Raw genomic sequence first — 17,674 nt, 5'->3', positions numbered from 1 at the left:
TACAGTCGCCCGATTGGGTACCGCGTTCAGCCAATCAGCGACGCGAACCGTCACCCGATTGCGTATTGTATTCAGCCAATCAGCGATTTAGTGCCAGCTTTTTTATTATTATTTCGAGGTGAGTTCAAGACTTTGGAAACGTGTATTGTCGATCTAAGTTGCAGTTATTAATAAGAGCTGTGATTAAGCAGCTGTTACGATAACATTGTTTGATGTCTTTCCGTTTCCTGGCTACAGTCAGGGCACAAAAAAACAATTTGCAGTACTACAAATTAGTATACAACATACTAACATTTCATTTTACACCTCTGCGAAGTTTGCCCACTAACCAAAGAAGGGTGTAGACAGGAAAAAAACAAAATACAAACAGTATTTGAGACACAAGTATTAGATTAATCTCTCCGGTGGTTATGGCGGTTTGACATATCACGCCCCGTACATTCTTTTATCAGATCACTGTAATTTCCGGGAACCGCCGATGTCACATTTAACTTCTGCCGCTCGGGGGCGCCTCTGGTGTAAGCGCGTGCAGGTGCTCGAGCTCCGTCTCGTGCTATAGCACGAGCTATGGGGTTTTCTCTCCTATATTTGTACTGCGCTGTCTAGTTATTATTCAGTTATTAAATACTTACCGCTGCTTTCCTTTCTTTCATACATTGATTCGAAGCTCTGATATAGGAGGCAGTTGGTAAGACCACAAAGCTCGTGTTCATCTAAGCCTGCACACAGAACCTCGCATATATTTAGATTTTTTAACGGCTCGTCATATGTTTTTGGGAATGTAGTCTGGAAGTTACGGATACATGTATATGGAGAAATAAAGTATACATTTCTAGATAGTCTTTAACTATCTACTCTATCAGGCCTCACAAGAAGCACGTGGAAAATGTTTGTGAAAGTAGATTTAAATAAACTTTATTTAGATTTCAGGATGATCTGAATCTTACAAATTCAGCACAGACTTAGTAAGCACTCTCCCTTATGGAGATAAAAATTACCACACGATAATGACACGGTATATAAAATATACAGAATTTCCGTTGGCTTGTGTTCCGGTACTTGCACGTCGTTCGTTCACATGTCTCGTGCAAAGGCAGTAAATGTTGAACACTCGTGGGTTATTTGCATGGTCCACTAAAGTGAAATAAGATGACACACTGGGCAATGCTTGAGTGAAACCGTGTTAGGAGGCTTGTGTTGGTGGTCACGATGGAGCAATTCACAGACTAGAGATTATAAAGGCTTTTGGAAGTATGTGAAAAGTGAAAGTGTGTGGGGTAAGGGATGTTTTGATGGGTGCGGGGATGAAACTCAGGAAACCAACAGGGAGTGGGCACATTGCGGGAGGGACTGTTGTTCTTTCCAGCATGGCAGATATAAACAGCCGGGTGAAGGCTTAACGCCAGTATTCAAGCCAGCAATGACTACGGGGTTACAGGGTTCGTGTTGTTGGAAGTTATGGTGCATTTTTAAAAATCGCACAGAAGTCGAGAACTTTTGTCTGCAAAGTAATTGCCTGTGATTGATCCCGTCTTGCTCATCTTTACGGGCATAGGGAGGGCCCAGCTGTCGTGTCCGAGGGAGTAGCGGGTAAAAATAGCTCGGCAAGCGAAGCAGCCCGTGAGCTGCTCAGTGTACGGGAAAAAGTTGTGGAGTGGGCATGCACCGTGCTGCAGTCCCGACCTCCAGCCAAAGCTGAAGAATCTCTGTTGCTGGAAAAGAGTTAAAGGTTGTCGTGAAGGACACACCTCCTCTGCCTTTTGGCCATTCTCTGCAGCTGCTTTCTCTCTCTCTCTCTTTTACAGTCTTCCTCTTTTACAGTCTTCCTCACAGACGTGGATCAGGGGTTGTCCAGCACCCCCTCTGCTGCCTCTTTACGTCATGGCTAGAGAGTGAGGGAGAGTGAGAGAAAGCACAGACACCTGATTCTCGTGTGGCGTTGTATTACCTTTGTGACTTTGCTCCGTGGACTAGAGAGGGTGCGCGTCAGCACCTCGGTGTTGGCAGGCTGCACTCATGGAATGCTAATGAGGAGAGGACCATACCTCTATCAAAGGATTGGCCTCACTTGAGGGTCTGGGAGCATTGTGGGTAAGTGTGTCAAACCGTGCTCTGTGCGTGTCCTCATTTATTGAAGGAGGCACACAGGCTGTGTAGCTTTTCAATGTCCAGCTACAGCATGTTACGGTGCTGACCATGTAATATTGATCGGTAATGGATGGAGTGCTGATGAATGTTTAATACAATTCGGTCTTATTTTATTATATTTTAAATATTTTATGAATTCCTTGTCATAGAATATATGAGAGATGTATACTAAATGTATTCAGTGCATTTCAAAGTTCAAAGTCAGCTTTGTCATTCAGACTATACAACAGGTAGTGCACAGCTGAACCAGATTGCGTTTCTCCAAACTCCGATGTGCAAATATACAACATACATAAAGGTAAGTGCACGAGACAAGACATTTGTGGAAAGAAGGCATACTTGAAGATGAAAGTTTAATTTTTCCCATTTAGTTTTTTATCCTTACTTTTACGATATTTTAACACCAGTGACTGAGTTTATACATCATGTCTAGGAATCTTTCAGCACGAGGGCTGATTAAAAAATATAGCTAGCTATTACATCGTCGCCCTGTTCTGGCTTGGGAATATGACAGCGTTAAAACAACAGGAAAGGTAACCTTAAGAAATATCCAACCATGTTCTCCCACGGAGAACATAACAGTTTTGAATGTACATGGGAATCTCTGGTTTCAGTGATGTGCTAATATTTAAATTTCTACAAAAAAGGGCATACTGTGCAAATTAAGGCACATTTGCTTGCCCCAAACCCCTGATTCACTTAGTGATTCATTTGCCCAAACCCCTGATTCACTTAGTGATTCATTTGCCCAAACCCCTGATTCACTTAGTGATTCATTTGCCCAAACCCCTGATTCACTTAGTGATTCATTTGCCCAAACCCCTGATTCGCTTAGTGATGTGTTTTCCCCCTGATGTTGGTGGTTGCACCAGTTGCTGTGACTCACTGTCTTTGGGATCAGTAGACTGGACTGTAAAACTGTTACCCCTTTGACACTGTATCCAGGGGAGGGGGTGGGGAGGTTCTCTGAGGAGTGTGGCTGTCTAAAGGGGCATGGTGGGGCTGCCAGAGATCGCACAATCCCACCTCCCCTAGGACTCATCTTACCCCAGCAACAGTTGTTTGAGACACGCGTGCTTCATGTGAAGCTCCTTACACTTTCAAGAGACATGCAAAACCGTTGTAATGTGCTTTCTGTCAAATGCTGGTTGGTGTAAATGGCACTGAGAGTTAAACTGTCACGGGTCCTTTTGCTGTTTCAGCTGACAGAAAGGGCCATAGGGCCTGTAATCATCTCAGCACTGTATACATGCTAAAACATCAGCATGGCTGGCAGCTGTTAAAGGAAAAACACAACCACCAATCGCAGGAGTTTGTCAGATTTTTTAAAAATGTATTTATTTTTTTGCATCAAACTAATTTTTCAGTCAGTTTCCTGTACAATATTCAGGCACCCAGGTGACCTTTGTTCCCTGTTGCCTGACAGGAAACAAAAGACTTTCCTTCTCTGCCAAGAAAATGACAACGAGGAAGTTTTTCATGTTGACTGAGCTGTTATAGTGTCTGTTAACCCCCTAAAGGGAGGTACAGAGACGCTAGCAATTTCTTTTTTTTTCCTCTTCATGTTTTCCTTCTCCCGCTTTCTTAGAGCGAACTGACCACGGTGTCTCTCCGGGGTGCACACACAGGCATGGATGCCAGGCCGTTGTGTTTGGTCAGGATCGACGGTATTTAAATGAATTTTTCAGGTATTTAACCGCTCTGGGGCCTGATGGTCCTGTGACTTGCACCCTTGTGTAGAAGCAGAGGTGGTTTTAGCCGAACCATTTACAAAGTATGAACCACACGCTTAGTAGATTTGGGTTTGTTTTCACTATAATTATCTGAATTCAGCATCTTCGGTCATTTAATGGTGTTCATTTAAAAAAAAAAAAAAAAAATCTCAGTGTTGAATACCCATGAGCTACTATTGCAGCTCCAGAGTGTAATAACACACAGAACTGGCTTTCCGTCTGTCACGGATGAAGTGCCAAGTAAATATCTCCATGTGCACATCCTGTCTGTCCTTTTTTTTTTTAAGCTGCCTTCCTAATTTTCCACCACCACAACAAAAATTATGTTCGCTTCTTCTCGTCAGGAAGTGAACGATCTTTGATCAGACCTTGGGCGTTTCAAACCGAGCTGCGCGTGCTTTGTAGCCGTCGGCGTCTTGCCCGTGGCTTGCTGAAGTTCGACAGATCTCGATGACCTGAAGGCGTTTGTAGGTGCCTGACCTCCTTGCCTTTGCTCCAGTGTCATTTGCAGCTGCTATTAAAATTGTATCTTTGCTTCTTTTCCGAACTCCAACTTCTCCAAACGTTCCTTTTAAAGTGGCGATGATGTCACATAACAGGAGACACTCGAGCAGTTGGGTTTTGGTTTACCAGTGACATACTCCATTCTGCTTTCTCAGGAGTTTAAGGAAGTTGGACTGTAATGTAGGGCAACAGACAGGGCTGAGAGTCACGGAGTGTCGCGTTACCTTCCTGGCACACACTGCTGAGTGAAGGATTATAATATAATTTACGGAATATTAAGACATGTAGATGGTTAAATAGATGCACAGTAAAACCTGCAAACTGACTTCTTGTTGTTGTTTTATTTTCGTGTTATCAGTGTAAAGCAGCAGTTATAGGTGTGACTGAAGGCACAAGCAAAACTGGAATTCTAGCGTGGCATGCTTTTATTAGTAAAACGTTTTGTAGGCACCTTTATTAGTAAAATGGTTTGTAGGTGATTGATGAGAGACAGTCTCTGTGCCTACGTAAAGAAGGCACAAACTCTGAGGATGATGCTACAGTGTGAAACCCATTATGAAGACTCTTATTGTGACTGCAGCAGACATTTCAACGTAAGAGTCACGGATGTATGATTAAAAATAGACACACTTTATACAGTAATAGACACTGGACCCAGTCCCAGCTGGTCATAGATTTTCGTTGTTGATTTTGAATGTGAATGAATTCTTAAGAGCTATAAAAATGTATATTGGCTTATGACATGTAAGCATTATTAGCTGTTAGACATTAACAAAATTGGACCTTGGAATGGAAATGTGTAAATCGCCACCACGCGAACCTGGTTTTGATCCCCCAAAAGTGCAGGGTCTTTGTCATTCGCCGCCTCGTTTTGAAGTTGTTTCTCCAGAATCGGAACGAGAAGTGTCTCGCGGCACAACCGAGCTACAAGAGTGACCCGACTGTAGCCGCGGACGTCACGCCTCGCCGCTTGCCAGAACCGTGCTGTTGGTCGTGGGCCGAGCCCTTATTTAGACACGTTAAGGTCACCATGCGACAAGTCTGCCAGAATCTTGCATTTCTTCGATGGCAGCATTGGAATGTGGACTGCAGACAGCTGATGAAACCGGCCGGGACTTTTAGTTATCTTGGAGAGCTGACTTCACCAGCCCAGTCTGGAATCCAGAGCAGTGCCAGCTGTGTATGCAGGGACCCCTTGAGCAACACAAACACTATTTGAAAAGATGACCATGGTTTTAAAAAGCAGCAAAAACAACCACGACCTGGGGTGCAGAACAACTGATGTTGGTTTATTAGTTTGAGCTGTGAATTTTACATCTGTACATTAAAAGGTTTACAGTGTACAAAATACATAGACTGTATATCTATCCACAGCTATACTGTATATAATATACAATACAGTTAGGAATAGAGTTTTTGTTTTACCAAGGGAAGCAAATTAGCTTGTCTTGTATTTGTGTTTTCATTTTCACCCAGTAATCATACGGGTTGCAAAATTGCACCAGTTGGCACACAAACCTAAAGCAATGCCTTTAACTTTTCTACCAACTGTTCCTCGGAGATCTCATTTAATAACGCCCTTGGCTTCACTGGACCTGCAGGAGACCCGTACTGATCAGTAATAAAGTGATATTCTCTTGCGCACGAGCACAGGTGTGGGGGGGGAGATACGCTATAAATAACACGAGTTAACAGCTGGCCCTCCGCTCCACAAAGCAAGCAGAGCGAATGAGACAGGATTTCCAGGTTTTGTAGATCTTCGGAGTACTTTACGCTGATTGATCGTGTTACTGGTTTCACCCACTTTAACGCTGTGCCAGATGGGCTGCCCTACGTTTTTCAGTCCGTTATAAGTCGTAAACATCTCTGCTTCCTGTGATGTCAGCCGGTCCAGCTGACTGACTGTACCTGATAGTGTGTCAGCGTTTTAGTGGAGTCTTTCAGAAGTGACCCAGTTTTTGACTAAAGGGCAAAGTATTACATGGGTGCTTCAAATTTCATTTATACTCTGAATGTACTTAGAAATACTGCTTATGCAAACACTCCAGACACCACCCGAGCTGTTTTAAAAACAACACATTCATGAAAGAGGTCACTGGAAACCTGGCAGAGGACATGAGAGCTTTCAATCAGTCCAACAGTACAAACAACAAAAACAATAGGTAGATTGTAGGTACAGCTGTGAAGTAAAGCGATAACTTGATGTCGTGGGTTTTCATACTGGAGATCATTTCGATTGCTTTCAGAGGTTACGCCATGCTGTTGGGTGAAAGAATCACAACACTTTGTTGAAACTTGAGTCCCGTGGTTTCCTGGATATGCTGCTTGCATCACAGGCTGTTTTCTGGACAGGAAACTTTTATGTTCTCATATACATGTGTAGTTTAACTGAAAGGTGGCTCGGGATGGTGTGGACAACTGCGAGCCTTGAAAAAGATTCTACCAAAACCGGGGCATGACGGCGCCCTTAAACATAGGCTTGCGAGTCCACCCACTGCCTTAACCTTGGTGCTTGGTTCCGGTTTTTAATACACCTGGTTTATAGAAACACCACTGGTATTTTGGGGCTTGTCCTAGCCAGTTATCCCTGGACAATAGACAGAGCCGTGGCCCTCAGTGCAGAATTTAGAGCGACAGCGGAGAATTACCACAGCGTTCCCTCGGACTCCGCGGGACGCTTGGCACCTCCTCTGAAGTGGTATTTTTGTGTGCAGTGCTTATTTCACCTCCTGCATTTGGTGGTCAGAGATAATTGACGCTTGAAACAAAGAGTAGAAACCAAGCCAAGTTAAGCAAGACCTATAGATACCAGACTGCTAGTGTGCATTATACACTGAAAAATATTGCATCCTTCCATTTTGGTTTTTGAATAACATCTAGATCTTAGCGGCCATATCTGCCCGGCCTGTGCCAAATTTCAAGGACATATAATGTGAAGACATCAAGCTTCGGACTTCAAGCCAACGACGGTCAGACACGAGAAATATCAACAGGCAGCGGAAGAGATGGAGCGAGGAGTCAAAAGACGGAGCAAACGAGGCAGAGAGCACAGAGAATGTTGACAATACTTCGTAAAAAGAGTACTGAAAGCATTACACAGCATTGTACTGACACGATGCAGGTGACTGTGGTCGGCAGCCATGGACGCTTAGTATGCTGGTGATGAGGACCTCTGGTGGCTGGATGTGTGCACTGCAACCCGTGCCCTTCAGCAGCTCCCAGAAGTGTCTGGTTCTTGTGCCTGCCAGCCAGCACCTGGAACAGGTTCTGGAACCAGTAGAGATTAGAGACTGTGAGAGAGAGAAGCTTTTGTTCTTCAGACATGCGCTCATCTCTTACGTTTGCCGATCATTCTGTTCCTTTTCCCCTTCTTCACCAGTTCATTCTGACCGGTCTGTTTTGACTGGTTCTGGTAGTTAAGTAATAGCTGGCCACGGTTCAGTTTTCCCGCTAACAAACGGTCCGGGCTGTTTCCAGCTGACAAAAACCCAACACTTCTGAAACGGATGAAGTTCTGTTTGATTCGTCTGTGCAGGTGAGCCCAGCGAGTCAGATGATAGTTACGGGCTACAGGATTTCACTGGAGACCCTTATACTCCGAGCCTTCCGGAGGCTAATTAGTGAATGACATTATGCAGTGCCTCAGTGTTATTAGAAAAGACACTTGGCCAAAGTCATGTTGCTTTATTTTTTAAATGCATCAAAAGTGTGGAGAGAAATTTGTAACTGGAGACTCTGAGGTTTGTAAACCCGCAGGAGACCAGCAGTGCACGCTTGATGGTAATAGACTATGAGCCATAAGTGTTCTATTGAAAGAAACGCAAGGATAATTGAATTTCTTTCCTGTGTAATGCAGTGGGATAAATGCTCTATTACCTCAAGCACTTCCTGAAGCCAGCTTTATTCATCCAAGTATTAAAGTGGGCTGTATTAGCAAGCGTCTGAGTGTTCATACAGGCATTATTAGTTACCTTTATCAGTGTGTCTTTTTATGACGACCTAACTGCACATATTCCCTCTGTGTACACATCTGTCCTGACTCCTGTCAGTACTTAAGTTTGATCACTAGACTGTAGTGCACGTGGAGATAAATAAGGGTATGATATCTAAGTGACTGTCAGTCCTGTAAGTGTAATAATCGAAGCTTGAATTCCCTTCAGTCGTGACCTAAACGGAGGCCGTTTCTGTCGTGGTTTAGAGGCAGCATGAGGTCCAAAAGCAATGGCATGGACAACCCGGCAGACGGGGTCCTCGTGGTGCCCCGTGCCGTACGTGAGCTCGGAGAACCGGAGGCGAGGGAGGTGAAGCTACCCGCCACAGAGAAGGCCAACGTTCAACAGGAAGGAGAGAGGAAGACGTCGGGCACAGAGAAAGATGACCAAACGCTAGGGCTGAAGGATCTGTCGAAAGACGACCTTCTGCAGCTCCTGGGAGTGATGGAGCGTGAGATCCAGGTGAGGCCATCGGCTCGGATCCGTCTGCAAAACTCCGACACCATGAAACGAATCCTCAGCACATCTGTGAAAAATCTTCAATGATTTTAACGACCAAACTGCTCCTGAGCGGTTACACTTACGCAGGGCTAATATGCAGCTTAAGAGATTAAATATTTAAAAACTGATTTCTGTGAGCTCGGTGGGCCACATTCTAACTTTCTTGACGGCTGAATTCACTGACGGTCTTTTTTTTTTGGCGGGAGTAACGACGCGCTCTGGTTGGAGGAAATGGTCGCCTGGTCTGACGCCAGACCAAGGCAGTGTTTCGCTCAGTGCTGGCCTGCCTGATGGAGGACTGTTAGCACCTCATTACCGCAAAGCTTACCCGCCCTGAGCAGTGATGTGTGCTATTCTCACTTCTCCGGTTCGCTTTCCCAGGCACGGGAGGACGTTATCCGGCTGCTGAGGGCTCGGCTCGGCTGCCCCGAGGTGCTGGAGTCCCAGTACGGCTCTGCGTGCCCCACCAGGCCTCTGCAGGCACTGCAGAGAGACGGGCTACTCCTCAACGGCCACATCCGCCGTGACAACGTGTACGAGAAACCGATGGCAGAGGTAATTCACGAACTCAGACACTTCCCGGGTCCTCCTGATGCTTTGTGTTCTATGAATCGATCCTGGTTGTTGGGAGGTGCTGCCGTATGGAGGGTTTAAAGCTTGTTGGTCACTGTGCTGGTATCCCACAGTTGGACAGGCTCCAGTACAAGCACAGGGAGACGTACCGGCGCATGCTCGAACAGCTGCTGCTGGCCGAGAAGTGCCACCGGCGCACCGTGCATGAGCTGGACACGGAGAAGCGCAAACACGCGGACTACATGAACAAGAGTGACGACTTCACCAACCTTCTGGAGCAAGAGAGAGAAAGGCAAGGCTCACGGTCTCCCTCAGACAAGGCTCACGGTCTCCCTCAGACAAGGCTCACGGTCTCCCTCAGACAAGGCTCACGGTCTCCCTCAGACAGAGCTGTAGCTTGTGCACCTACACACATGTACTAAAGTGAGCTGTGAGGCTTCAGTCATTTACATTTACAGCATTTAGCAGACGCTCTTATCCAGAGCGATTTACAAAAGTGCTTTGTCATTTACTCATAGACTATATCCTAGTACAGTAGTTTAGAATCCAAAATAACAATGATCTAGAATATTGTAGAAATACAGGGATCACTGCTGCTGCTGCCTAGAGGTACAAAATACATAAGATCTATCATAGACAATAAGCGTAATGATAACTGCAAGGGACTCTGCTGTCCGAACAGCAAACGGAAGGTCATTCCACCATCAGGCTTCTCAAAAGGGCCCAAGTCAAAGTTACATATAATGCTAAGTTGGAAAATTGGCAGCGAAGCAGCCAGAGGAAATATGCTCATATTATGAAAAGTGTCCTTTATTAAGAAATTCTTTATTTAAAAGTAGGAGTCATGTCTTTACTGTTGTGCTATCATTTAGCCGTACCCAGTTTTGGAGGCTGACTGAATGACATTGTGAGGAGTAGTCTGTTGTTAAGAGACTAGGCATCGCGGAGTCCTATGGCAATCCAGAGGTCAAGGCATCAGGGTCATTGCCATGGATATATTGAACACAGAGAGGGCAGTGTGGCATGGAGACATTGAGAGACGAGGGGTAATTTGGGGTCAACCAGGACCTATTGGTCAGGAAGTCTTATCAAGCTTCATCCAGCAAACCATAAAGCACTATAGGGAAACACCCCAATGCGGCTTGTATGTTGGGCTTGTGGAGTTTCAACCCTCTTCTGCTACACTGAACTTCAAAGCTTTAAAAAGACATTTAACTGATAAATGTTCAAGCGTGAAAGGTTTTTTTATTTTTTTTCCCCCACTGTATTTAAGATATACATTTCAAATATGTTCAAGTATGTTCAGCACAAACGCAGACTGAACATATTTAGTGCAACATTAATATTAGGCTGATTAATATTAGGAATCACAGAAATGTATAATGACTTCAGGTAATATCCAAATATAAACTTAATTTTTTTAGTAAATAAGATATCAATTGTTAATGTAGGTATTGGGATTCAGATTTGAGAAGCTTGACCTGTGAGAATTAAGGCGGGGCTCTTGGACGTCGTATCAGGGTCATGAGCCAGGTGACATGCCCTCAGTGACCCGATGGTATGGCTGATCCAGGATCAGCAACAGCACTACCACATTTCATTTTTGCCCCCTCCCCCAGGATGGGACACCAACCTTCCAAGCACACGCTACTCAACAAATGTGTGTGGAAGTGGCTGTGCCGATCACTCTGCACACATCAGTCAACGTGTGGGTGGAAAAAGAAAAAAATTGATTCTTTCACATGTGGTTTTTATGCTGTGTGATGAAAGAAAAGATTAAGAAGAATGAAAAGGTTTGAAAACTCACTAGGCATCACAATCACTCACAATCACTCTTTTGTATGCCCACAGTTTATTTTTTAATTATAATCCCACAGTAAAATGATGTATTACTTAACATTTTTATATTGTAAGCCAACACTGTAATGCAGTTTTCAACATAAACTCCTCATTATTCTTCCTGGCATTTTCTTTGCAACTGTGCAGTATGTTACTATAACACATTCCACAAGAATCTGTCAGTCTTCATTTTTGTTACTCATCACCTAACACTACGTTGGGTTTTTTGTTTGTTTTTTACAGCAGTGGCCATGATTCCTATATATAGAGTGGGTTAGAGGATCACTTCACTTAGTTTTCTTTATCCTTCGGTATGGGGTTGCAGAGTGAGTAGTAGTCACTCTTAATCTCGCTGAGGTCTCATGAGGTCTCACGAGGTCTCAGATCACTGTCATTCGTGGCGACTGATGTCTTTGAAGACGAGCAAGAATAAACAGCTTGTGAGGTATAATGTAGTTACACTGGCTCTGATCCCTTGCAAATTTGCATCATTTTGTAGGCAAAACAAATTTGGCAGCAGGTGAGCTGTGAACAAGGCACAGTTCTGCTGGGATGGCAGAGCTGCGAATAATAAACGTGACTGAAAAAAGACTGAGCGATGGAATGATACAGAACTTAGCAGACTGGAGTCCCACCCCATCAGCGCTCACTACAGAGCCTGGCAAACCTGTTCCGTATATGGGCAGCATGACATCATCGGGCCCGGCTGGTTTTAGGGGAGCATTAAACAAACTCGACCCGTCGTGGTGGTGATGCCAAGTTCAAAAAACATTACGACTATGGGTGCAATGTAAGAGCCCCTAAACTGGAGGGTAAGTCTCGATTATGGTTTGTTAGGATCAGGAGTTGCAGGCATGCATGTTATGTATCCCCTTATCTTGCTACAAACAGCAAATTTCAAATCGTTGAGTCTGAGCGCAGACCATGCATTGAGTTAATTCAGTATGGTTTGTGAAAGCAAAATTAGCATGGGAAAAGATCTGTGAGATTGTTTTGTGTTAGAAGAATTCTGTTTTCCATTACAAGGGTGGACCCCTCGCTTTTTAACTGGATTTGCTGAGTCATATATGAAAAAAGGGAGGTGTTGAGGTGTAGAAATGTCATCACACAGTTTGAAACATACATTAACATAGTCTGCCCCAAACTTCTGCCATTGCATAACATTATTTTGTGCATAAAACAGAAAGTGTACGTCCAGACTGACATTTTGCGTTTGATCTCACTGGAAGCACAGAACGACTGTGCTGATGTGAGAGCCAGAGAGCATGGCCAAGTTTGGGTTGCTTAGTCAAAATACTTACTTGCATTGTGGATTTTTGGACACATTTCCAGGAAGGCTGGAAACAAGTGCTTTTGTCTGGCAAACCCTCTGTGTGTTAGCAAGGCTTTCCAGCTCACTGAAGTGTACGAAGCTTGTTGAGCACAAACCACAATTATCTATGAACAAATTCTGTTATTACTGTCCTACATTTTAATGTCTTCTCCAGTTTCATCTTCGTGTATTTTCAAACAGCTGATCATCCTGTTTAAGATATGTTGCATAAGTAATTATTGAGAAAATATGCTTGCTTTTAGGAAAAACAGTTTTGCCCAAACAGGTTGCCACCCCAATGACCTATATCATACAGAAATGCCTTTGGTAAGTGTTTACTATTATTAAAAATGCTGAATCTCTGACCTGTTGTTTTTCTTCAGATTAAAACTGTTGCTGAAGCAGGAAAAAGCCTTCCAGATACGGAAGGAAAAGGAACATTCGAAACGACTGGAGAAGGTCCGCAGGGAGCTGATCAAGCTGAAGACGTTTGCGCTCGTGCTGGTTGACGAACAGCAATTCCACCTGGAGCAGATAGATCAGCAGAGCCAGAAAATCCAAGAACTTCACCAACAGCTCCAGGAGAAGGAGCAGGAGCTGAGCGGAGCCGAGAGCAAATCGAAAGAGGATGGCCAGAAGCTCTTGAGACTTGAGGTGGAGTTGGAGGTTAGAAGTTCCAAGTTTGCCCGAGAGCACGATGAGATGACTGCTAAACTTGCCAGCCAAGAGGCCCAGCATCGACAGCTGTGCCAGAAACAGGGAACTCTGTCACAGACGGTCGAGGAGCTGGAGAGGAAGAACGTCGTTTTGCTCAAATCTGCCGAAGAGCTCCAGGAACTGAGGGACAAAATAAGCAAGGGGGAGTGTGGCAACTCGAACCTGATGGCAGAGCTGGAGAACCTGCGTAAGAGGGTCTTGGAAATGGAGGGCAAAGACGAGGAGATCGCCAAAGCTGACAACCAGTGCCGGGAGTTGAAGAAGAAGCTTCAGGCGGAGGGAATTCACAGCAAGGAACTCAAGCTGGAGGTGGACAATCTGCAGAAAAGAATGACTGAGCTAGAGAGGCTGGAGGCAGCCTTCAGTGTGGGCAGGACTGAATGTGCCCACCTACAGGGCGCTCTGGAGAAGGAACGGACTGTGACGAAAGAACTGGCAGACGAGCTGGTGATGGTTAAAATCCGGATGAAAGAGCTGGAGTCGTCCGAGCTGAAACTGGAGAAAGCAGAGTTGGTTCTGAAGGAGGAGCTGACGAAGCTCAAGTCTGTCGCTGTAATGATGGTTAACGAGCACAAGAACATGGCAGAAAGAGTAAGGTCTGAAGAAAAGAGGAGAGAAGAACTGGACGGATTGTTTAAAGCAGAACAGGAGAAGGTCACGGAGGTTACCGAGAGGTTGATAGACGAGAGCAAAAGGTTCCTAAAACTCAAATCGGAGATGGAGAGAAAAATAACTACCTTGATCAAAGAGAAGGAGGAGCTCAAGGTCAGGCATCCGGCTGAGGAAGAGGAATGTAGAGATTTGAGTTCCAAGAGCCGTACAAGGAAACACAAAAACGAGAAGTCGAGGAACGGAGGGAATGAATCTACAATCAAGGCGTTCTGCAAAGATGAGGATGCCCATTCAAATTCAAGTAGAATGGACGAAAAGGAAGCAACAGAACTGAGCGTGGAAGTCGAAAGGTTGAGGAGTCGTCTCAAGCAGCTGGAGGTGGTTGAGGGAGATCTGATCAAGACGGAGGACGAGTACGACGTGCTGAAGAAGAGGTTCAAATGTGAGCAAGAAAAAGCAAATTCCCTCTCAAGACAGGTCGAGGAAATGAGGAGTCAGATTGCCTCGAGCAAGGAGGTGGAGAGGGGAGAGGCAGCTGGTCAGGAGACAGAGTTACGGCGGCGGTGCAGGTCAGAAGAGGCCAGAAACCGAGACCTGCAGGCAGACGTTCAAGCTCTCAAGGAGAAGATCCATGAGCTGATGAACAAGGAGGACCAGCTCTCCCAGCTGCAGGTGGACTATTCTGTCCTGCAGCGAAAGTTCCTGGAGGAGGAGGACAAGAAGAAGAACATGAGCAATGAGGTTCTCGACCTTACCAAAGAACTCGAGATGACCAAACGGTACAGCCGGGCCCTTAGACCAAGCAGCAATGGGAGGAGGATGGTGGACGTTCCTGTGACGTCGACGGGAGTCCAGACTGATGCAGCCCAAAGTCCGGCAGCCGACGATGATGACGACGACACACCTGCTGTGTTCATCAAAAAATCTGTGCAAGAAGAGAACCACATCATGAGAAGCCTTCGGCAGAGAAGCGTCAAGAAGTCGACTGAGAGACCCACAGTACGCGAACTCTACCCTCCGGCTGCAGCTAGTGACCTTAGTCTGAAGAAATCCTGGATTCCTTGGATACGAAAGAAAGACTGCCATGTCCAGAGTGCTCCAGAAAGGGCAAATTCAGATGGGGAGACTGTACATTCTGAGATTAAATTGACTCAGAAGCAAGGTCAGCCGCTACACGTTAGAGTGACTCCTGACCGCCAGAGTAGCAAAACAACCCTACAGGTCAGCGGCTCTCCTGCAGACAACATCTTTAATGGTTCCGTAGCAACACCCTCACAAAGTGCTCAGAAGCCACAGATACCGATCATTCCTTCCACCGTTGTTTCGCCAAATGAGAGATCCAGAGAGCCAAGAAGTCTAGAGAGAGCCAAATCTCCACTGACCATCACAACTGTCTCAAGAACAAAGTCCCCAGAGAGCATCAAGACCGCTCCGCCTGCCAGGTGTACGTCGCCCGTGTCCTTCATGTCTGTCAACACCTCCATACTTTCAGATACCTCCAGCTCCCCAGAGCCTCAGGAAATGATCACAGACAGGGCGGTGTTTAAAGTGACTCCTGAGAAACGGGTGGTTCCCATGCCCATTAAAAAGTGCAACATCGTCGCCACCGAGGACAATAAAATTCACAATCACTTGGGCCCGCCGTTCAAAAAGGCCTGCGAGAACAGCAGCTCGGCGGTCGCACTCAGACATGTGGCGGGCGAGAGCAGGGAACTCTCCGTGGGCACAGTCCTACGCTCACCACGCCAAGGCACAGCATGTAAAGCAGCGGCAAGCAAAGTCATGAGCAGTATCACCATCACACAGGTCAACACCTCGCCGGCCCGGCCAACTCTTTCTGTGGTATGTTGTGTGCATCTTTGAAATGCAACTAAAAGTTTCGTTTTAAACATTAAGTGAGAAATTGACCATATTACTATCCCAAATATGACACACATCTCATTACTAGGTGGCATAAAGTTGTCTTTGTGGAAACAAAACATGAGTTTGTTACTCTGTGTTTATAAATGTAATTTGGTTCCCATAACTTGAAGTATGGGAACGCTCTGCTGCAAAAGAAAAGGATCGAGTATATTCCCTCAAAAACCTTCACTTCCCTTGTTTTTCCGTGAACAGCAGCCTGTTGCAGAGACTCAGACATTCCGATGCGGACTCACACGCATCCCCATGTCTCGGGGCATGAAAGCGGGGAAGGCCGTGGTCGGAGCACCGGGAATCTCTGCCGGCGTGAGGACGGAGTCCAAAGCTGAGGGCCAGTCGATGTGCACAGAGGTGAAGAAACCGTCAGTCAGCGGAAAAGACAGTGGAGTAAAGAGGTCTACACACACTCAAGGAGAAGGTTGTGGTTCGCAATCAGAACAACGGGAGGGTAACATCCAGCAGGACAGAAAGACGCCCCTGTAGACAGTGGAGGGGAAATCACATCAGATGAGTTCTTCCTCTACGAACGGTATACATAAAATGGTGCATACAAAAATAACTTTATTGTTCTTTTCTCTCTTTTTTGAAACGGCAAAACAATCTTTATACAAGCTTTTTTTTAGTGCTGCAGGAAGGAATTGTTGTTATACTTGATTACCGAAGGTGAGCTTGGCTTTTGTCTGTAAATCCTCTACGTATGACTGGTGTTTTCGGTCTGCTGTAGGAGATGCATGTCGGAGGATGCAATGGTGCTAGTTTTGCGTGCGGTGTGACTAATGAACTGTGTAAGGCAGTTAATAAGCCTACATAGTGTACATGTGTTGGATAAGGTTATTATTGATCTCAGGCTTCTTTAATGTGTGACCACTGTTTTTACTATTGTTTATAAGATGACTTAAATAAAGTGCTTTTGTTTTCTTCTAAATGTTTATTTGATTTGTTTAATTATTTGTCCTGTTTTGCTAATGAGTCACACACACCATGTGCCCTGTGTTAGACGTTATGTTACTAACACTTGTAGAGAGATGACTACAGTCTGCTTTGGCTTCATTCTGTATTTACAGAGTGATGAATTATCACTCCGTTTTTTCTGCTGACTGGAAAGCCAACATATTTTCTGTTTTATTAGTTAAAGCCGATATGTTTCTATGAACATTTTAACTAAACTGTCTTTACATCTAGCTATCACTAAAATAGTTGAACTATAGGCTAGGTCACTGTCTGTCCAGTCTGACAGAAGTTAGTAAGACCTGGCAAACCTGCAGCTTCATAGAAAGCGAACCTGACCTTCTGGTTATGGGTACGAGAAACGTAACGGACCAGATGATAAAACTAGGACAGTATGGAGAAAAAGGGAACTGGTGTGTAGGTGGCACACCTGACTGGCACCAGTGGCAGCAGGTTGCATTCTGGTAAATGAAGAAGCAAGTTAACTGCTCCCATTAGATAGATAGATTCCATCCTGCATTCCTAGCAATGACCCCACACATGCCAGGCAAGAAACCAAAAGGAGGAAATGGCCATGTCTCAGTCGGCCATTCTGAAATCCACTCAGCTTCCCGAAAAGACCAACAACAGCAGCACGTGCAGGAACATGGCTCTGTTGCAGACCTGGCACAGCATCGACGGGACAGGATCAGCCTGTCGTGATGCCTATGAACATCAGGTTTCAGTCAGACATGAACTGCGATGGATTTTAAAACCATGTATTTCATTTTATGATATTGTAAGACTTTGTAAGACATTGTAAGATGTTCATTTGGTTGGCCAAAACTGTAGGGAAACATTTTTTGGTGTTTACATGGCACAACAAATCTTGACGT

At 45.2% G+C, this 17,674-nt stretch overlaps 1 protein-coding gene across 10 annotated transcripts; it reads left to right on the top strand.

Annotated features, from left to right (window-relative positions):
- Nucleotide 1: 1 nt before the first annotated feature.
- filip1a (filamin A interacting protein 1a) lies at nt 2-17,647 on the top strand. 10 transcript variants are annotated; one of them, XM_081722048.1, is made up of 8 exons: nt 2-118; nt 1,806-2,091; nt 2,367-3,836; nt 8,584-8,839; nt 9,260-9,433; nt 9,565-9,743; nt 12,986-15,773; nt 16,047-17,646. In XM_081722048.1, exons 4-8 carry the CDS (start codon nt 8,591-8,593, stop codon nt 16,332-16,334), a joined length of 3,678 nt encoding a protein of 1,225 aa, XP_081578174.1. In that variant the 5' UTR covers nt 2-118; nt 1,806-2,091; nt 2,367-3,836; nt 8,584-8,590; the 3' UTR covers nt 16,335-17,646. The 10 variants fall into 10 exon arrangements, with proteins under 10 accessions (XP_081578174.1, XP_081578176.1, XP_081578175.1 ...); XM_081722050.1 differs by lacking the exon at nt 2-118 and adding an exon at nt 173-688; XM_081722049.1 differs by lacking the exon at nt 2-118 and adding an exon at nt 173-1,729 and having other exon boundaries at nt 1,822-2,091.
- The last annotated feature ends 27 nt before the right edge of the window (nt 17,648-17,674 follow it).

Source organism: Electrophorus electricus, chromosome 10 (genome assembly GCF_041902795.1).
Source record: "Electrophorus electricus isolate QZ-2024a chromosome 10, ASM4190279v1, whole genome shotgun sequence".
Classification (NCBI taxonomy): Eukaryota; Metazoa; Chordata; class Actinopteri; order Gymnotiformes; family Gymnotidae; genus Electrophorus; species Electrophorus electricus.
The sequence above is the reverse complement of the archived record's forward strand: the minus strand, read 5'-3'. Positions and strand labels throughout refer to the sequence as shown.

Bases quoted from the DNA above. Each gene is read 5' to 3' on its own strand.
- filip1a (XM_026995582.3), top strand. From the start codon at position 7,892: ATGAAGTTCTGTTTGATTCGTCTGTGCAG. The intron at 7,921-8,583 runs GTGAGCCCAGCG...GTCGTGGTTTAG, and splicing joins TGTTTGATTCGTCTGTGCAG to AGGCAGCATGAGGTCCAAAA. The intron at 15,774-16,046 runs GTATGTTGTGTG...TTCCGTGAACAG, and splicing joins CCCGGCCAACTCTTTCTGTG to CAGCCTGTTGCAGAGACTCA.